This window comes from Mya arenaria, chromosome 6 (assembly GCF_026914265.1).
Source record: "Mya arenaria isolate MELC-2E11 chromosome 6, ASM2691426v1".
Lineage (NCBI taxonomy): Eukaryota > Metazoa > Mollusca > Bivalvia > Myida > Myidae > Mya > Mya arenaria.
Genome location: NC_069127.1, coordinates 69983929 through 70007144, shown reverse-complemented (window position 1 = coordinate 70007144; position 23216 = coordinate 69983929). Strand labels below are relative to the sequence as shown.

Here is a 23216-nt window from a genome sequence, read left to right as displayed (position 1 = left end):
AAAGCGCTATGCTCCGCCCCCTTATCGACCTCATAAGCATATAGTGAGATAGTGAACGGAACATATATTTTAACTTAAGCATGGTTAGAACTTCGGGTAATTTATATGACATTATACGAGACTTTAATATTATTTAGGGCAGTTAAAGAAATATAAATTAAATTTATGTATTCATTAATTTAATTCTTCATTAAACACATGTATGTTAAGAATAGATCAGAAGAGACATTTTATTATGACTAACTTGTAAAAAGTACATCGTCTTCAAATCATACAATTTTATTAGTATAAGTCAACCTGAAGATACGCAGTTAATGGTTGTGTAACATGTCTTTCAATATTGGTCAAACGTAGTAAAACATTATAGTTTGAATAATAATATAAACATTTATAAAGACTGTATATGAATCGAAATCACATTTTTAGAATCATTTTGCAATTTTAAACGATGTTGGACACTATATTTATACTGAAATAAAGTTCTTTGTACAATAAATCATTTAAATACAACGTTTCTACCATTGTTTCCATTGTTTTCAATATAAAATAGGAAAACTAAAAAAATGAGAGCTCCCTCCCTAAGTGCCTGAGAAACTAAAGTGTGTATTTTGGCCTTTGGCATAGTATGTGATATTAATGACTTAAAATCGGATAAAACAGTTTGATACACATCCATATGCTGGTAATAAGAACAGTTTTAAACACACATCAATACTATCTAGCATTTCAGATAGTGGATAGGCACATGACAAAGTACCACTACAGATCCAACTTAATAAGTTCAACACCATTTTTAATAAAAGGTAGCACTTTAAGAACACTGTTATAAACAGTATGAACAGTCAGTAACAGTGCTAGTATTTATCTTCCATAGCATCACGCGTGGGATCTCGAGCGTCTTCCTGCATCGGTTCATTGCGTAGATCCCACCTTGGTTCCATATTGTCTCTGTGGTAGCGATCATCAAAACCAGTATCGCCCTAATAGAGTCCGATTCATGCGCATTTGCCGTACGCTCCTGTTTTTGTATCCAGTGCGGTAATGACGTCTGTCACGGCGCTCCAGACTGTAAACGTTGCGAGGAGGTTGGCGCTGTTCCTCCCAGGCTTGCTTAAAGACCCACTTTGACGAGCCCTTTTTCCATAAAACACACCGACATATGAGAGGTGCACATTATTATTTTGAAGCATTTTTTTAAGTCCTTCTCCACGCCACGTCACGCTCAATGTTTGAGATATTGTATGAGACATTTCGACATCTGCGTACCGCAATACATTTATCCTCGGGTTCTTACGATGGTTTGATAGTGTTTGTCTGCGCTGCATTGACACCTTTCCCAAGGGCGTTACCGCGATTTGCGCTCGCGCACCTTAACTTTCACCGGGCGGCGCACTTAGTTGTACGTGCTTATCATCTGTTGCGCGTTGCGATTGTGATGCCACTCATGTATTTTCAGCAAGTATAAAAATCTTGCTAGGATTCATTATCGTCATTTCTGAGCTGCCGTGAGTGATTTCCGTTATCTTGTGAGTTAACGAGTGTTATATAGTCATATCGGGCCCGCATATGATTTGCCACCTTAGTTGATAATTGTGACTGTATCATTGATTTTCGTGCCTTAATGCATTGAGGACGCTGTGCTTTTGCTACCGCTGCTGTCAAATTGATTAACGGTCGCAGTGATCCCATCCGCTTAACGTATACTGTAGCTTGTTCAGCTCCAAATTAGAGGTTGTTTCGGGTAGTCATCTCAACACACATTTAGTACTCTGTGGTTATTTGCTTTTTGAGCCATATCAGACTGAATTGATAAAATGAATACTGAGTCATTTGCCTGCTGTGCAGAGACTTCGAGAGTATTTCTTGGTTCATATTCATAAGCAGAGCACCTTTGTCGGGCTCAGTTGTAATGTCCTTTGAAGTTCACTCACAGAGAACACTCATGGCTCACAAGTATGATACCATTGTTTCCCTAGCTCGTAAATATATCCATAATTTCACTGGACTGTTCACAACAAATAAAAGCATTGAGTATCAAACAGTCACTTTTGCTTTCATTTTATATTGTCGCTTGTGTTGATTTTTTCGGTTCACGAGCTGCGTGCCCGGGCCAGACCTTGTCTATACTCGTCGAATCTAGGATAGCCGTTTTTGCAGAGTGGAACAATGTTGCAAACGAACTCCTCAAGTGCCAGGACCTTCTAGCGCTTTTTGGTATTTAGTAGATCCAAAAGTCTAAAAATAAACCCCGTTTAATGGCTCATCCTAGACATGGAACACACAAACAAAAAATCACAAACAAGAGACATGCAACAGCAAAAAACTCCACAAACAGCACAGTGCGAATATACTATATAGAAACTAGGTGTGTTTATTAAGGTAAAGTACCGCCTTGGAACGGTCAGTATAATTACATTACATGTATATTATTGACACATTTCAGCATTTCTTTGTTAAAAATACAGGGTTTTCATATTTCGACAAGATCAGATATGTGTGAAGCAATGGTTGGGCTGCAAAAGCTTAGCTGTGATGTGATTATTAAGTACATGTGTTTTACATAAGTATTGAGCCTTGATTGCTAAAGTTCATGTCAAACTATTTTATAAGCAGATATCTGTCATTCATATCTTGTAACACTACCATTAGGTACGGTTATATTCCATATATTTAGTATATTCATAAGAGACAGAACTGTGGAGGTACAAAATTAAGACAGATTCTGACTTTGCTTGCTTCAGAATTTTATTACAACTATCTCTCCGTCAATTTTGTATAGGATGTGTAGACATGCTTCTCAGAGAAATATTATGTACGATGTTTCAAAACTATGGTGTCGCAGCTGCCGACTTGATTCTATATCACTTTGTTAAAATTGCTTACGGAAAGAAATGTTCACCTGGTCAATGGATGTGCAGCAACAACTGAATTGCGGAGTAAATATGTGTGTGCTATTTCATGCTTCGGCATTGCGTTTGTATCAAAAGTATTTCAATAGGACGAATCTATGCTTGCTATGAAACTGTTGGGTGCGTCTTGAGCACAACTGCTTGAAAATCGTACCAATTTTTAGTGACTGTCTGACATGTATATTAATTGTAACACACATATTGTATTGCTGTGTGATGACGACCCATTAATTAGGGTTATGTATGGTCATATGCTATTTTCATTTTTTTAACTACAGATTAATGATATGTTTCATTGAAATGCTTTAAAACAATCTATATATTTGTATATATGTAAGCAGGAAATAAAGATTTTTATTTTGATTGATTGAAAATACCTTTATTTTATTCCTACATTTAAATATTGTCTTAATTGACCATTTGGGCTTTGATGTTATCTCCAATACTGGTGTAAACTGTAATAAACACAGTTTGTTAGGACTACGACGTTTAATTCAGAAAAAGACATATTTCTTTCCGTAATTTAAAGGATATGCTGCACATGTCATATCTGAACTACGCCTAATCCTAACTTTTCTGATTCATTATAAATCTAAGGATCGCATAATCGTCTAAACGCCATCCTGGTAAAAATACTTTATTTTATTACAGTTTGCAGCAAACCCGAAATATCACATGGCTCTGTTACTGGTAACGCCACCACGGAATTTAATTTGACTGAGGCGGTTTCTTGCAACACTGGGTATAACTTAAGCGGTGATGGAACTATCATCTGCCAAGCAAACAAAAATTGGACTACGATTCCAACGTGTATGATCAAAGGTCGGTCTTAGTTTATTAATTTGTATTCATCATTGTTCAATTAAGATTTAACGTATTCATTCTAAAATATTGGCAAGGTTGATTAAGTTTAAAATTCAAATTTAATATTACCGATTATACATTTATTGTTTTATACATTTGAAAGTTGCCTTAATTGACCATTTGGATTTAAATGTTATCTCCAATAATGGCGTAAACTGTAATAAAAACAGTTTGTTTGGACTACGACGTTAAATTCAGAAAGAAGACATGTTTTTTTCCGTAATATACATTGAAAGATTATGCTACGCATGCCATATCTGAACTTCGCCTAATTTTCACTGTATATTTGCTTCAAACGATTGTGAACGATATACTAAACAAAATATTTACTGGAATTATAATGAGCCCACGTCGATTAAGTTTCTAAAATGTTCGTTCGTTTACTCAAGCTAATGTGACCCAAATTAGTGCATTTAATAACTGAATAATACAGCAGTTTGATCATATCAAACTAGCAACAAATCAATTCAGAATATACTTTTCTGATTCATGATAAATTTAAGGATCGCATATTCGTCTAAACGTTAACTAGGTAAAAATAATTTTATTTTATTTCAGTTTGCAACAAACCCACAATTTCACATGGCTCTGTTTCTGGTAACGCCACCACAGAATTTAATTCGACTGAGACAGTTTCTTGCAACACTGGGTATAACTTAAGCGGTGATGGAACTATCATCTGCCAAGCAAACAAAACTTGGACGTCGGTTCCAACGTGTGTGATCAAAGGTCGGTCTTAGTTCATTAATTTGTATTCATCATTGTTCAATTAAGATTTAACGTATTCATTCTAAAATGTTGGCAAGGTTGATTAAGTTTAAAATTCAAATTTAATATTACCGATTATACATTTATTGTTTTATACATTTGAAAGTTGCCTTAATTGACCATTTGGATTTAAATGTTATCTCCAATAATGGCGTAAACTGTAATAAAAACAGTTTGTTTGGACTACGACTTTAAATTCAGAAAGAAGACATGTTTTTTTCCGTAATATACATTGAAAGATTATGCTACGCATGCCATATCTGAACTTCGCCTAATTTTCACTGTATATTTGCTTCAAACGATTGTGAACGATATACTAAACAAAATATTTACTGGAATTATAATGAGCCTACGTCGATTAAGTTTCTAAAATGTTCGTTCGTTTACTCAAGCTAATGTGACCCAAATTAGTGCATTTAATAACTGAATAATACAGCAGTTTGATCATATCAACCTAGCAACAAATCAATTCAGAATATACTTTTCTGATTCATGATAAATTTAAGGATCGCATATTCGTCTAAACGTTAACTAGGTAAAAATAATTTTATTTTATTTCAGTTTGCAACACACCCACAATTTCACATGGCTCTGTTTCTGGTAACGCCACCACAGAATTTAATTCGACTGAGACAGTTTCTTGCAACACTGGGTATAACTTAAGCGGTGATGGAACTATCATCTGCCAAGCAAACAAAACTTGGACGTCGGTTCCAACGTGTGTGATCAAAGGTCGGTCTTAGTTCATTAATTTGTATTCATCATTGTTCAATTAAGATTTAACGTATTCATTCTAAAATGTTGGCAAGGTTGATTAAGTTTAAAATTCAAATTTAATATTACCGATTATACATTTATTGTTTTATACATTTGAAAGTTGCCTTAATTGACCATTTGGATTTAAATGTTATCTCCAATAATGGCGTAAACTGTAATAAAAACAGTTTGTTTGGACTACGACTTTAAATTCAGAAAGAAGACATGTTTTTTTCCGTAATATACATTGAAAGATTATGCTACGCATGCCATATCTGAACTTCGCCTAATTTTCACTGTATATTTGCTTCAAACGATTGTGAACGATATACTAAACAAAATATTTACTGGAATTATAATGAGCCTACGTCGATTAAGTTTCTAAAATGTTCGTTCGTTTACTCAAGCTAATGTGACCCAAATTAGTGCATTTAATAACTGAATAATACAGCAGTTTGATCATATCAACCTAGCAACAAATCAATTCAGAATATACTTTTCTGATTCATGATAAATTTAAGGATCGCATATTCGTCTAAACGTTAACTAGGTAAAAATCATTTTATTTTATTTCAGTTTGCAACACACCCACAATTTCACATGGCTCTGTTTCTGGTAACGCCACCACAGAATTTAATTCGACTGAGACAGTTTCTTGCAACACTGGGTATAACTTAAGCGGTGATGGAACTATCATCTGCCAAGCAAACAAAACTTGGACGTCGGTTCCAACGTGTGTGATCAAAGGTCGGTCTTAGTTCATTATTTTGTATTCATCATTGTTCAATTAAGATTTAACGTATTCATTCTAATATATTGGCAAGGTTAATTAAGTTTAAAATTCAAATTTAATATTACCGATTATACATTTATTGTTTTATACATTTGAAAGTTGCCTTAATTGACCATTTGGATTTAAATGTTATCTCCAGTAATGGCGTAAACTGTAATAAAAACAGTTTGTTTGGACTACGACGTTAAATTCAGAAAGAAGACATGTTTTTTCCGTAATATACATTGAAAGATTATGCTACGCATGCCATATCTGAACTTCGCCTAATTTTCACTGTATATTTGCTTCAAACGATTGTGAACGATATACTAAACAAAATATTTACTGGAATTATAATGAGCCCACGTCGATTAAGTTTCTAAAATGTTCGTTCGTTTACTCAAGCTAATGTGACCCAAATTAGTGCATTTAATAACTGAATAATACAGCAGTTTGATCATATCAAACTAGCAACAAATCAATTCAGAATATACTTTTCTGATTCATGATAAATTTAAGGATCGCATATTCGTCTAAACGTTAACTAGGTAAAAATAATTTTATTTTATTTCAGTTTGCAACACACCCACAATTTCACATGGCTCTGTTTCTGGTAACGCCACCACAGAATTTAATTCGACTGAGACAGTTTCTTGCAACACTGGGTATAACTTAAGCGGTGATGGAACTATCATCTGCCAAGCAAACAAAACTTGGACGTCGGTTCCAACGTGTGTGATCAAAGGTCGGTCTTAGTTCATTAATTTGTATTCATCATTGTTCAATTAAGATTTAACGTATTCATTCTAAAATGTTGGCAAGGTTGATTAAGTTTAAAATTCAAATTTAATATTACCGATTATACATTTATTGTTTTATACATTTGAAAGTTGCCTTAATTGACCATTTGGATTTAAATGTTATCTCCAATAATGGCGTAAACTGTAATAAAAACAGTTTGTTTGGACTACGACGTTAAATTCAGAAAGAAGACATGTTTTTTTCCGTAATATACATTGAAAGATTATGCTACGCATGCCATATCTGAACTTCGCCTAATTTTCACTGTATATTTGCTTCAAACGATTGTGAACGATATACTAAACAAAATATTTACTGGAATTATAATGAGCCTACGTCGATTAAGTTTCTAAAATGTTCGTTCGTTTACTCAAGCTAATGTGACCCAAATTAGTGCATTTAATAACTGAATAATACAGCAGTTTGATCATATCAACCTAGCAACAAATCAATTCAGAATATACTTTTCTGATTCATGATAAATTTAAGGATCGCATATTCGTCTAAACGTTAACTAGGTAAAAATAATTTTATTTTATTTCAGTTTGCAACACACCCACAATTTCACATGGCTCTGTTTCTGGTAACGCCACCACAGAATTTAATTCGACTGAGACAGTTTCTTGCAACACTGGGTATAACTTAAGCGGTGATGGAACTATCATCTGCCAAGCAAACAAAACTTGGACGTCGGTTCCAACGTGTGTGATCAAAGGTCGGTCTTAGTTCATTATTTTGTATTCATCATTGTTCAATTAAGATTTAACGTATTCATTCTAATATATTGGCAAGGTTAATTAAGTTTAAAATTCAAATTTAATATTACCGATTATACATTTATTGTTTTATACATTTGAAAGTTGCCTTAATTGACCATTTGGATTTAAATGTTATCTCCAGTAATGGCGTAAACTGTAATAAAAACAGTTTGTTTGGACTACGACGTTAAATTCAGAAAGAAGACATGTTTTTTCCGTAATATACATTGAAAGATTATGCTACGCATGCCATATCTGAACTTCGCCTAATTTTCACTGTATATTTGCTTCAAACGATTGTGAACGATATACTAAACAAAATATTTACTGGAATTATAATGAGCCTACGTCGATTAAGTTTCTAAAATGTTCGTTCGTTTACTCAAGCTAATGTGACCCAAATTAGTGCATTTAATAACTGAATAATACAGCAGTTTGATCATATCAAACTAGCAACAAATCAATTCAGAATATACTTTTCTGATTCATGATAAATTTAAGGATCGCATATTCGTCTAAACGTTAACTAGGTAAAAATAATTTTATTTTACTACAGTTTGCAACACACCTACAATTTCACATGGCTCTGTTTCTGGTAACGCCACCACAGAATTTAATTCGACTGAGACAGTTTCTTGCAACACTGGGTATAACTTAAGCGGTAATGGAACTATCACCTGCCAAGCAAACAAAACTTGGACTACGGTTCCAACGTGTGTGATTAAAGGTCGGTCTTAGTTCATTAATTTGTATTCATCACTGTTCAATTAAGATTTTGCATATTCATTCTAAAATATTGGCAATGCTAATCAAGTTTAAAATTCAAATTTAATTTTACTGTTCATTCATTCGTTGTTTGTTTACAATGAAGAGTTGCCTTTATTAACCATTTGGATTTAAATGTTATCTCCAATAATTGTGTTAACCGAAATTGGACCTCGCTTTTATTGGGTGTGATTATAAAAGTTAACATTTGTACACGGTTAATGTTAATGTCATGTGTTATGTGTTATAATGGTGTTAATGGAAATATTAAAACCACATTAATTGCTTTTTATATGTAGCATAAGCATAGTTGTAAATAAATTATATCATACAAATTATGGGTTTTTTTAGTATCGATACTGAAAATGAGAAGTCATTAACATTTATAGACGTGTGGACCCGGCCAACAGGCCACACATAATATATTGCGAATAATTATAACTCATTTATTCATGTGTTGCTATTTTGTTTCTATACCCATAAAAAGAGAATGCATGCATCAGTTATTTCTGTCTCCCGTCGTTTTTTTCACCTTTACGTTTACATTATGTTTTTTCCATCTTATTATTAATAAAAGCTTTTATGTATGATTATTTCTGTATCTAACAGATGTTTTCTTTAATATGTAGAAATACAGTTTAATGAATCATGCACACCAATTGATGGGGACAATCCATGCATCACTGATCATGCAGTATGCAGGGAAGAGGCGGATAGGGGCAACAGGTGCCTATGCAATAAGACATTTCCTTATTTTTACAACGACGCTTGTATTGCGGGTAAGTTAGAACATTTTGATTTTCATTCAATGTAAACGAAATCACACATATAAGTAGTTTTCGGTGTTTTTATCATACCGCTGATTCTAACTGAACGCTTTCCGGTCATGATTTTTTGAAGGTAGTAAGATATATGAGCCTTTTTGACGAAACAAAGTAGAAAAAAAGATAGTTTTGCATCAACTTTACAGCAATCCCATACAGTTTTTACGGCAAAATTAAAAGTTTTTCATGGACCTTGTTTGGTAGCATTCAATTATTATTGTCATATCTTGTTTGGTAGCATTCAATTATTATTGTCATAGATCTTGTTTGGTAGCATTCAATTATTATTGTCATAGATCTTGTTTGGTAGCATTCAATTATTATTGTCATAGATCTTGTTTGGTAGCGTTCAATTATTATTGTCATAGACCTTGTTTGGTAGCATTCAATTATTATTGTCATAGATCTTGTTTGGTAGCATTCAATTATTATTGTCATAGATCTTGTTTGGTAACGTTCAATTATTATTGTCATAGACCTTGTTTGGTAGCATTCAATTATTATTGTCATAGACCTTGTTTGGTAGCATTCAATTATTATTGTCATAGACCTTGTTTGGTAGCATTCAATTAGTATTGTTATAGATCTTGTTTGGTAGCATTCAATTATTATTGTTATAGACCTTGTTTGGTAGCATTCAATTATTATTGTCATAGATCTTGTTTGGTAGCATTCAATTATTATTGTCATAGATCTTGTTTGGTAGCATTCAATTATTATTGTCATAGATCTTGTTTGGTAGCATTCAATTATTATTGTCATAGATCTTGTTTGGTAGCGTTCAATTATTATTGTCATAGACCTTGTTTGGTAGCATTCAATTAGTATTGCCATAGAACTTGTTTGGTAACATTCAATTATTAGTGTCATAGACCTTGTTTGGTAACATTCAATTAGTATTGCCATAGATCTTGTTTGGTAGCATTCAATTATTATTGTCATAAACCTTGTTTGGTAGCATTCAATAATTATTGTTATAGACCTTGGTTGGTAGCATTCAATTATTATTGTCATAGATCTTGTTTGGTAGCATTCAATTATTATTGTCATAGATCTTGTTTGGTAGCGTTCAATTATTATTGTCATAGACCTTGTTTGGTAGCATTCAATTATTATTGTCATAAACCTTGTTTGGTAACATTTAATCATTATTGTCATAGACCTTGTTTGGTAAACTTCAATCATTATTGTCATTGACCTTGTTTGGTAGCATTCATTTATTATTGTCATAGAACTTGTTTTGTAACATTCATTTATTATTGTCATAGACCTTGTTTGGTAGCATTCAATTATTATTGTAATTGACCTTGTTTTGTATTATTCAATTATTATTGTCATAGATCTAGTTTGGTAGCATTCAATTTTTATTGTCATATACCTTGTTTGGTAGCATTCAATTATTATTGTCTTAGACCTTGTTTGGTAGCATTCAATTATTATTGCCATAGACCATGTTTGGTAGCATTCCATTATTATTGTTATAGACCTTGTTTGGTAGCATTCAATTATTATTGTCATAGACCTTGGTTGGTAGCATTCAATTAATATTGTCATAGGCATGTTAAGTAGCATTCAATTATTATTGTCATAGGCATTGTTTGGAAGCATATATTTATTATAGTCCTAGACCTTGTTTAGTAGCAGTCAATTATTATTGTCCTAGATCTTGTTTGGTAGCATTCAGTTGTTATTGTCATAGACCTTGTTTAGTAGCATTCAATTATTATTGTCATAGACCTTGTTTGGTAGCATTCAATTAGTATTGCCATAGGCATTGTTTGGTAGCATTAAATTATTTTTGCCATAGACCTTGTTTGGTAGCATTCACTTATAATTGCCATTGACCTTGTTTAGTAGCATTTTGATGAATTTAGCGCATTATGACAGTTTAAAAGTTGTTGATAGTTTTATTGCAATAATATCACTCGACAGCTCGGTAGTGTTTGAATTTACTGAATTTACTAAAACGTAGCGTTGTAACCTGTATAAAAATGTTAGCTTATAACAAACATCACTGACCTGTTCATCGGTAATTTGGCTTTAAGAAAAGGAAATAGGAGGTATACAATAGGTAAGAAAAAGGGTAGAAAAAGGGAGGAGCGCTGACCTTCTTAATAAGATGCCTATTAAGTACTGCATGACAAGCCTTCCTTGACAATGATTTGGTACCTGTAAGTCCTTGCGTGGAAGAGCTGATCCCCGCATTTGTAAAGAAGCTCTTTCTCAACTCCGGTGACTGACTGATCCTCAGATGATGTCAATTTTGCTGGGCCTTACACAATCCTACGTTTACCCCACTCCCGGCACATAATGAATGCCTTGACCTTGGCTGAAACATCATTTAAAGATGCACATAAATGAAAAATAAAACTGGAATCTATATTATCCTTTATAGATAGGTGCACAAAATGTTTCTGTAGAATATCAGAAATAAAGTTTTAGTAAATCAGTACAGTATTTTGACATGTTTTAAAATTTAACTGTCATTGCCGAATTATTGTCCATTATCATTTCAGTTATGCATTACTTTCGGCAATGAGTACCTTATTGAAATATATATTTCATATGGACCAAGAATAACGTTTCTGCAAAATGCTGATGCTCAATTGTTGTTGTTTTTTCAGTTGAACCCTATCTACATGCACATAAAGCAATGTTAAGACCACTTTAAACATTAGTATGCCCCAAGCTTGAGCTAATAAGGGACATACTTGCAACATTGATGTGTTCGAACGTCTTGTCCCTCTCAGATGAGAACAATCTGTTGAAAACTCCATCCGCAAACCGTCTGTCAGTTTCTCGACAAGTACTTTCTTTATTTTAACGTTTTACTTTTTAACTGAGCATTAAATTCTTCCACAACTTCACCAACTGATAACGTTAATTTTTCTTTGCGTACCAACGATTTCGAAGTGGTTTTGACAATTAGAATCAATTTAAAATGTTTAATAACACATTTATCGTATTGTTGCTAACATCAATGCCGACATCTTGTTTGGTAGGTCTATGACGACGCAATTACCATGATTCTGTTTGGCTTACATCATATCTAAGCGCAGTGAACATCCAATTAAAATAACCGTTATAGACGCGGAATAGTATAAAATTTGACAAATCGTCTCCGAATCGTCTGACGTCATCAATGTTTTTTTTCGAAGTCAGGAAATAATGACAGTCGGCGGCCAGAATAAAAATAAAAGATAACGATTGAACTTTTTTTGGGGGGTTTTAGCAAAAAATAGGGTCGGCGCTCCCGTAAACCACATTATAAAAAAATGATGGCCTTATTTATGCGATTTCAATATCAGTTAAGTATTAGTAATATACGGATATAATCATTGTAAAACTTACTATGATAACATACGACATTTGTACTTATATTTCAGGTCTAAATATAAGCCTTACAGACTTAAAATGCCATGTAAGTGAAAATCCAGAAGATGGACCTGTTCCTGATTTAATACAGATAACTTGTTCTGCTTCTTCGATCGACGAAGATATATTCGATGGCTATAAAGTGCGCATCGATAACAGTGCAAGGGAATGGAATTTCACCAGAGCGAACAATTTTATCTATACATTAGATAATTTAAAATCAGGAGAAATATACCAAATAGACATTTTTGCCACAAAAGACTCTATTCCAAGCATAAATAAGAAAACTTTTCACGGTGTAACAAGTAAGTTGATATGTATATATCCCCTTTCTTTCGTGATCAATGCACGAACATATTCTATTTCTATTGGGCCATGTTCGAGCTGCAATAAGAACTTCAATGTCATACACGGAATCATATCTTTGTGTAGGGGGTCCAACGTGTTTTGTGTTTTCCGAATTTTAAGTGAGGGAAATGTGTGATGCGGTATGAAATGGCGGTGTTTTAGAAGGATATTTTCACCTGGTAAGTAAGTTATATCACTTTCTCGCAATATAAATACGCCTACCCGGAGGCCACACGTGTAAGCTTCTCTCAGTTTTTTTATCCTATGTTTCTAAAATGACTTAAAATTCGGAAAACACAAAAGACGTTGGACCTCCTGTTTGTGTCCAAGGTGTTCTGACAATAAGTAAACTAGTTCGTTTTTTAACCGCGCTTACCCTGTTCCCGATTTTGTATGTTGACATTCGCAATTTACTTTTGTTCACTTTTAAACTCATATTAACTTTTCCAAGAAAATTCTGAACAAACGAATTGAATCAACAAGCGGAAGCAGCGTTTTATATCGACGATTTTACCAAGGGATGACAAATTAACATCAATCATTCAGATACAGACTGTGTATTAATCCGATGCAGGCCAACCGACGGTATAGATGTAGGATCGTACTTTATTCCATGAGTGTCATTGATTTTTTTTTGCTATGGTCACGAGTTAAGTTAAAAACGACCAAGAGAAAGTCAGCAGTTTTTTCTACTTTTCAAAATAACTCGATGATGCTTTCGTGTTTAGCAATTTAAAGGATATACCAGTATCAAACAGGGTTCAAATGGAGCGTATTTGTCAAAACTAAACTTAATAAATGTCAAAGCGCACGTTTAACCCGCTCTAATATTCAAAATAAAGATGATATGGAAGCAGTGGTACAGCTTTCATTGTCGTTTTCATCGTCATGTATAGAAATCGCTGTATCCGCTCGATCATGAATTCGTTTGTTTAGTATTTGAAGAGCTTCGTCGAATTATTATACCCATATGTTTTGCAATGAAGGCTTAAAAGGCGATCCTCGGCAATTTCCTTTGTTAAGCATAAGAACAATAAAGATTAGATGGGATATGTATTCATGCAACTTAAAACAAAATTTACCATTATATGACACCAGTAACATATTCAAATACAAATATCAACACATATATTTTTTCAGGACCCGTCATGGAAGCAAATTGGAGTTTATGTGCTATTACTATCAGTTCGTTTTCTTTCCAAAACAATGACACAATTGTCGATCCATTTAAAACGTTTAGTGTTGAAATTAATACAACGGATGCTAAGTTTTCAGCAAACTGTTTATCAAAAACCACAGACAAAGCAACATGTTCGATACTTCGAAATGAGTCCCATTTTAACATTTTGGAACTCAATTCAGGCAGTTCTTATGAGATACAAATATTTGCTCAAATTAAGTTCAACACAAAAGATATAAGAAGCAATGGCTTCCAGCGCTTCGTCATATACACAGGTAACTTGTTCAATTTATACATTTATTACACCCAAGAACAATAATTATGTAAAAGAAAAAAAGTTTGTTTTTTTTTCCTTTGGAGAAAAAATAAAAACATTTTCTAGAAATTTATTGACGATATAATCGAAGTTACTATTTTCCAAAACGATTATTAATTTGATTTTTTCTCATATGTGATTTAGTTCCTGAACTGCCTGCTGATATTGAAATTCCTCTTGGTAGTATTACCCATGACAGCTTTAACGTTTCCTTCGAAAATAACAGCAACAAAAGATTCTCTTATTGGAGTGTGTCTGTGACCAACTTTAAAACAGGGGAATGGGTAGCTGAAGACACTCGTCACTCTGATGTAAAATCAATGCAGATATCAACAAATATCACTTCTTCAACGTTTTACCTGGTTCAGGTCCAGACACATGTTCCAATGCAATCCAGCGATATGTTCAACAAAACATTTAATACAAGTAAATTTATTGATTATAATATGTACACAATGCTCCATGTTTAACTTTCCTTAAAGTAATAATAATAATAATAATAATAATAATAATAATAATAATAATAATAATAATAATAATAAATAATAATAATAATAATAATAATAATAATAATGATAAAAAGAAATTAAAAAGTGATGTAAAGTAATATACAATTACTCTTTATAATTGGATTACACATGATATCATTATATAACGAATACACGTTTTTACATGTGTTATAATATAGCTGACCATCTTATATTTGCAGGACCTCGACAATCAAGCAGTGGTCACCTGATGAAGGCAAATGTGACAGAAAGTGAGATCATGCTATTCATACTGGAAGATGAAGAAGAGCGTTTTGATTATTATTCTTTGATAATTAACAGTTCAGATGCAGCGCGTGTTACCCTCGATGGCCCTTCAAATGTTTCTTGTGAGCAAAGCGGAGATAACTGCACCTTCCAACGAACCTTAAATTTCTCAACGAAAATAACAATAAAAAACCTAACGTCCGGAACATTTTACCCATTACATCTTTATTCTAGATTTAATGGATTACCAAGCCTTGAATCACAAGATTTGTCCTCGTACACAGGTATACGATCTTTAAAATAGTACTCAAAATTAAGAATGTCCATTGCCTGAAAAAATTGCAAAAATACAAAACAATACGCAATATTGAACCATGAAGTTATTTGTTATTCATCGTATATTTTCTTAATCTCCGTTACTCGTATAATTTTATTGAAGATTATTACACCTTTAACAAAATTGTATTTACATTTTTCCTAGTATATTAAAATTGCTAAAATTTAATTAAATGATTAACCTATTTCATGTCTCATAGTATACTTGAATTTAAAATGCGAAACCCTTATTATTATATTATGTTTTATACTTTCTAATCAATGTTTATTTACGCTTATTTGATAGTGCCTGTCCTACCAGATTTCTTTGTCGAAAATATTTCATCGATTGGTTTTGTTGTGGGTCTTAACGAGATGCCAACACACTTTCTCTGGTGGAATATAATCGGTGTTAACGGAACTTCCTTCAAAGTACCGCGATCTAACCTTTCTTACAGGTTTGAAAACCTTCTTTCGGGTTACCAATATGATCTCGACATATTCACTGAAGTAGATGGTTTCATTTCAAGCGAGAATTATTCAGAAACCATCTTCACTTGTAAGTATTATAACATAAAGCAATAGGTGGTTAATCGTATGAATATCGTGTGTCTCTTTTATAAATATGGTTTTAATGCTTTATAATAAGACTACATAATAATGCCATTCATAATTTTAGTGCCTTCAACACCTTCGTTCCTTCAATTTCCGGTGGAATATATAAAAGAGATGAGCTTCAAAGTTAAGGTCACGGTGCCAGATCAGCGATTCTACAATTTGAGTATTACTGTCTGTGGGGTTTCAAATTTGACATGCATAACCAATGCTGTTACCAACACATATTGTAATGCTGACTTAAATGTAACGAAGCTTTTATCTGTTGAGAATTTATCAGCAGCAACAAATTACAGCATTACTGCTAAAACCGCTTTGACCAGCGACGTAGGAAGCATGGCATCATCGATATATTACATGCATACAGGTAAACGTATACATGATGATAACACCTTATTGCCTGCAGTATTTTACACTATACCTAAACTATGTCAAGAATATGAATAACAATGATATGTTTAAGAAATATAACATCACTGAGGGTCATATGACATTATAAGGACCGGCCAGTCAGCCCCTGAATATGTATAGGTATAAAGCGAGGTCCATTCACCTTCGGGGGCTGACTGACCGGTCCTTATCATGCAATATGGCCCAAAGTGTTATATTTCTTATATTATACCGAACTCTTTATACGGGCTTGAAGACAAACGCAAAGCGTTTATCTGTACAAGCCCTCATACGGTCTGTACGTGTATGCAAGGGACTACTTCTTTTTGCCTGAGTGATAGGCATTAAAATATTTGGGCACCACTGAACCATGAAAATGAGAATCCGAAAAGCTCGTCATACATTGTTTATATAATGCGCGTGCATGCCGGCAAGCAAATTATACATGTTTTGGGCGGGGTTTGACCTCCGTTAACCAATGAAAATTCAGTACGGAAACGCCCTAGGTACATGTACTTTTTGGATCGGAATTTCCATATTTGGATATGCGTTAAAAATAGTACTGCATTTAATAGAAAAGCCTGTTTCAATTCTGTGAATTGCAGTAAGTAGCAAAATGGTTTTTGTCATTTATGCAGTTATTACATCCAACAAATTCACTACGTATTGCTGAAACTAAATGCTTTTGGAATCAAACTTGAATATATTCATCCGCATTTCACGCTACAATAAACTTGATGAAGATTTCAAGCGAGCATTGGACGCCATTTTGTTAATATAAAACAACAACGAATGGAGCCATAACAAATCCTAATGCCATTTTGGAGAGCAAATGAGTCTGATTTAATTGTAAAGGTGAGTTTATCCGAGATGCATGTTTTTTTTATTGAATTTCATATTTTTAAATGTGTTTACTAGGAACTTCACGTTTCATCTATCTCCGCGTTCCAATCGAGGTACGGGTTTTCCCAGATTAATGGAGATTTAGTACCAGTCACCACTAAATTATCGTTTCAGGAGCATTCACCGATTTCGTACTTTCCGCGGAAAGTGCACTTTCCTCTAACTAGTAATACCGGTACGATATTGAATGGGTACCAATTCTCCATCATTCGTTAACGCTTCTGACACTATGTAAATAATGCCATTTCTACTTTTATTTTTCAGGGTTTTATTATTTTTTGTTTGTTAGCATCAAATTAAACGGTTAAGTATCGGTTTTACAACGATTGTTTGGGATATTAAGCTGCTAAATAAATCTAAAAGTTGGTGAAACAGTATTTGTTCATGTCATGCGGCCATTTTAAATATTATGAACGATCTGCATTATGACCCATAACACACAATAACAAACCAGAAACGTTACTTTCTGCATTTTTTTTAATTCGTGAGTCACAATGATGTTTTTAAGATTGAATGTATTACTGAATGCTATAAATTAACAGTGATTGGGCTAGTCGTACTTATTGCTGTATTGTTTTTAATTGACAGGTAAACATTGCAAAATGTGATAGAGAAAGAGAAACTATTAAGCGTTCATTTAGACCTAATTTTATACATGTATGTTGTATTTATAGAATACTCAAGTGCCTTTTTGATCTTATATAAACAATTTATGCACTAGTCAGTTGTAACCGCTCCATTGAGACCCTTTTAAAGCTCTTGTGCGCCCCCCCCCCACACATATATTTAATATCCATCCCCCTCCATCAAACACAATCTAGGTGTAAGCGCCAGCTTCACCAACCCAACTCGAAGACTTTAAAAAGTGAATGTCCTTATAAGAATAAGTTTTTAGTAATTCCATCAACCAAGAATAGTGCATCTTTTAAGTAACTTAAAAAATTGTTATTGTTTGCGAGGTTGGAGAAGGGGATGATGACAGACTACCCAGCCAAACTTAAATTGGAGCAGACATCATGCGGTAATTTAATAGTATTTCACAATCACTTAATGAAAATGTATCCAAACAGAAGCATTGTTTGAGCAGATTTGATTCTTTTAAGTTTATCTTTTCTGTTTGTTTCATTCCTAAATGATTTTGTTTCATGCCAGCTATAAATTATTTCCGGTCGCGGCCATGAGATTATGTCATTTTCTAATGAAACAACAACCTCTGCGTGTTTGTCAATTTTTCTATTTTGTTTGCTCTTCTGTTGGAGCATTACATTAAGAACTGATTCTATAAGCAGTTAAACAAAACTTAAAATGTCACCAACAGTGGTTGAAATTAGGCTAGCACAAGCTCGCAAGCCCTGCACTGCTAAAATGTCTTTCGGGCTTGCTCAAATTCTGAATTTTATATAGCAGGGCTTGTTCAAACAGTTGATACCAAGGCTGAAGCAATAGTATAAGAATTCGGGCTTGTTCATCCAAAAGTCTATTTTCGATGACTGAAACAAGGCAAATAGGATTAAAAGTGTGTCAGTAACATCAAGGTTTTTTACCTTTAACTCAATACTTCTTAATACATTTCAACATTCTGTAAAAACACAAATGTATTGTTTCTTTTTTTATAGCCACCTGGTTGCAGAAGGTCTAGAGGACCTTAATGGGCAAAAATGCTGTTCAAGATAGTTCTCTCTGGAATTCCATACCGTCTCCAGAGAATGGAAAATGTCTTCAAGTAAGAAAAGATTCTAAGCAAGTGCATTTCTGACTCCTCCAAAATGCTTCTTTGTTGTCAATTACCTTGGAGAGTTAAATACTCATTCCATATATTCAAACATAATATATTTCATCATTTTTTCTTGATCTTTGAATCCATGAAATTACACTATGTGCCTATATCAAATTTATGACTACATATAGAATTATGTATGCCTCAAATGATTGTTAACTTGCACACATGTACCTTCACAGTAGTAGTTAGTATTATTATTCTGTTAAAACATTGCATTTATTTTATTTGCAGATCTTGATGTGCCAGCAGCCTGAAGTGGTCAAACCATCTAAATCTTGAAGTGACAGAATCCCATTTCAAGAGAATGCAGATGTTAGTCACCCCTTGTTTAGTGTAAATAATACAAAATGTGACATTTACAGCAAATATGTAATAATTGAGCAACATATAGACAATTGCAAAACTATTTGTGCCAAATTTAGCATTTAAAACAAGAAACTATCAGTTTTTGCTTGTTTGTTCGGTTACTTTTATTGCATGAAGCAATCAGTTCAGTATATAGTAGTTATGGTGTTTTGACAGTCAATGAATCAAATTCAAAGATCACTATTTGTATATAATTGAATTGATATGTTAAATATTTAAGATCCAGCTGTCAGTACAGAATCAGTGATTGTGCTTTTGAGAACACTGATTTTATTAACATAATTTGACACTGTACATATTGCAAGCATTTTTTCAGATAAATCTATATAAATAAATAGAAGATAACTGTAGCATTAATTTGTGCATACTAGCATATGTGAATTATTTAATAGTCTTATGATGGCATTCTGTATAAATAATGTAATATAATCAATTTAATTGTTTTAATTATTTTCATATTGAAATGGTTTTGGAATGGAAATTTGGGCTTGCTCTATATGCTGGTACACTCAGCTGACAGTGTGTTCCAACAATATCACTGACTTGATAACTTTTTTGTATATGCTATATATGCGCTAAGTTTAGAATATATTTTCAGCTCTGTTGAATGTAATTGCAATTTATCATTTCTTTTAAGATCACTCTGTTGGTTAAAATATTATTTAATGGTTACGAGTCATTTGTTTGTTATTGCACCTTGATGAGTTTAAACTACTTTAACATCCTGGGTCTTTATGAAAGTCCCATGATAAGGAAATTTGGTTTGACTATTTCCATGCTTAATTTAAAATATACTTCATGTCAAAAATGTTATGAGAGGTCGTAACATATTGGGCCTTTAAAAGTCTAGAAAATTTTAACATTTTTTTTATTCATACAATTTTATTTCCCACCAGATGTAAAAAGACAACAACCCTTTTATCATAAAACAAAACCACTGTTGGTGATCTGTAAAAAATACATGTGTACTTGCATCTTTAACTGTAAAAGGTCTAAAACAGATCTATTTTCGTGTAAACCTGATTGCTAAAAGTTCAGCAAAGCTGTTTAAAATATTAATTAATTGAATTTTAGATAATGTTGATCATTAGACATAATGACACAAATTATTTTAAAGTTTATTGAAAGCATCGTTTAGATAATTCTATAATGAAAGCAGTATTTGTATTTGCCCTTAAAATCTAAACAACACATTTGTTCATCATTAACAAATTGCAACTTTCTTTTTTTTGAGGGGGGGGGGGGTATTTTTCTGTAACAAACAAACCAGAATTTATTCTGTATTCTCACTGAGATGTTTTGCAGACAATTTGCTGGAGCTGCATGTACAATCAATAATTCAACAATGTTTTTGGTTTTGGAGTTTTGTTTGATAGTTATTAGTAAATGAGTAAATGTTTTGCCATGTTTTACCATCATATTTAGATAGAATTTTGCCCATTCAATTATAGTGATAGCTATACCCCTGATTGTAGTATACTTCAGTGAAACATTATTGGTATGTGATCATTTTTGTTTATTTTCTGTTTGAAAAATATTCTTCAAATGTGTTTTTGTACTTGATCTCAAATGCATAGTAGCTTTATTTAACTTAAATAAGAAGAACAACTCCAAACTTAAATTTTAAATTTTATCGTAATGCATTATATATACTGTATACACTACTACATTATTGTAGTTGGTTGTGTATATACTAAATAAATTGCTAACAGCAACAGAACTGCTTGTTATTTAAAAAGTTTCATTAACATATACAAAAAACGTTTCCCTTTTGCTCCTAGTATGTTTAACTTAGTCATTAAGTAAACTTAAAGTGTCCGGCAATAACACTTCAAGCCCGTAGAGGCAGCGCCTTAGTTAATATATTTTACCACTTAATCTTTTTAAAACGCTTTTGGTGTGTTTCATTGAACAAAGCTTATAATGTTTACTTCAGAATTATTTTCTCCTTAGTTTGTGAAAAATCAAGGCGCACTGACCAGTTTTATAACGTCAGCGGTCCATGTAATATGACGTCAGCGGTCAATATTATATTTTTGGCGATGTCCGGACCGGCCAAAATATGATATTAGCCGTTGTCGTCATAAAAACTGCATTTTTATTATAATACAGTAATATACTGACCGATCAACTTTATATACACAAAGAAGGGACGCTTTTATCTAAGGTATTATATATAATGATAAAGACTCGTAAGGTTCCTTAAATAACTCTCTTTTGTAACATTTTATGTTAAGGTGATTATTGTACTTGCAACAAAATGAATGTGAGAGGGGACCCATGATAAAGGTCACTAGTACTAATTTCTACCAACGAAACAACTCTCACTCGAACTAAATAGCTTGGCACAACACTTATTACATATCTTATTTGAATGACATTTATATTTCAGCTCCCCATCCTCCAAGTGTTGATTTGAAATCTGTAGAGGAAACTAGGATTGAGTTAAATGTGACTGGAAACAGTGATCTAGCATTTGACAAGTACTGCATAAAATTGAATTCATCGAGTTGCTATGAGATTGATCTTGACACGCCTGGAATCATTATTGTTTCTAACCTACATGCTGGTCAAAATTATTCCCTGAAAGTTTATACAGTTTGGAATGAAATTGAAAGTGAAGGGTTTAAAGAAATCAAGACATTTACTAGTAAGTAAAATAGTGTTTGTTAATAGCTTTTTCCTTTCGCCTTCCACGTATCGTCATTAAGTCAAAAAGAAGAATCGCCCCAAAAATTAAGACAAGAACCACAAAAACAAACATGGCACGTTCTTTATATATCCAATTATTCCATTATCAGATAAAAAAAATGAGTCTGATGAACTATTTGAGAAAGCACGATGCTTGCTCTGAGGGTTTTTACCAATAAATTAATCGTTGCAATATGTGTAAATGTTTCAGAGAATTATGACACGTCTATAACCATAAAAGACAAAGACACATGCACACAAAAATATGCATGCCTGGACTTTAAAGTTTAAGACTGTTTTGTGTTTTAATTGCCTGCGTTATAAACTTAAAAATGTAAACAATGATATTTTAGAAAAACAACAACATTTGCTTTGGACCCTTTTTTGTTAAATATGTAATACCTATTCAATTAAATGTCATCGGGTCTAGGTTTTATTTCTCATTTTTATGACAACATTTCAGAGCCTAATCCAGTGGAGGTGGATAAAATAGGCATTCATGCGGTAACCAACTCAACTCTCACTGTTGTCTGGGAGAAACCGATAGCACACACGGATGGATACGAAATACGATGGAACTGTGAAAGCCCAAATATTGGCACAAGTATCGTTAAAGATCAGACTCAAATTACCCAGTTGCTATCAGCTACTGCTTCAAATCTTGATCCAGGGACATTTTGCAATGTTACGATAACGGCATATATAACAAACTATGATAACGCTACTCTTCAAGCAACAAGTGTTTTTAAAGAGATTTCTAGCAGCACATTTGAAGAAGGTACGAGAGTGCTGCATGAGCATGTTTCTGATATTTGATATCAATGGTTTGTTGTTGTTTTTTAATAGCATATTCACTTTGTAAGTTTAAAACCTTTAACATTTGATTGCAACCTCGTTTTCAATGGTTCTTGGGTTGGGGATTTTTTCAAGCTGATTTTTTTACTCATTGTTTGCGAATCTGTCAA

At 33.1% G+C, this 23216-nt stretch overlaps 1 protein-coding gene across 4 annotated transcripts in view; it reads left to right on the top strand.

The window, feature by feature from the left end:
* Positions 1-23216, top strand: part of LOC128238356 (tyrosine-protein phosphatase 10D-like) — a 76645-nt gene that overhangs the window by 30051 nt on the left and 23378 nt on the right. For all 4 annotated transcript variants that reach the window (XM_052954202.1, XM_052954201.1, XM_052954203.1 and 1 more), the window contains 16 exons: positions 3561-3731; positions 4332-4502; positions 5103-5273; positions 5874-6044; positions 6644-6814; positions 7415-7585; positions 8185-8355; positions 9023-9172; positions 12604-12897; positions 14081-14395; positions 14581-14862; positions 15146-15475; positions 15814-16065; positions 16186-16488; positions 21953-22210; positions 22715-23029. In XM_052954202.1, the coding sequence (XP_052810162.1) occupies positions 3561-3731; positions 4332-4502; positions 5103-5273; positions 5874-6044; positions 6644-6814; positions 7415-7585; positions 8185-8355; positions 9023-9172; positions 12604-12897; positions 14081-14395; positions 14581-14862; positions 15146-15475; positions 15814-16065; positions 16186-16488; positions 21953-22210; positions 22715-23029 (3696 nt within the window). The remainder of the gene's footprint in view (positions 1-3560; positions 3732-4331; positions 4503-5102; positions 5274-5873; positions 6045-6643; positions 6815-7414; positions 7586-8184; positions 8356-9022; positions 9173-12603; positions 12898-14080; positions 14396-14580; positions 14863-15145; positions 15476-15813; positions 16066-16185; positions 16489-21952; positions 22211-22714; positions 23030-23216) is intronic.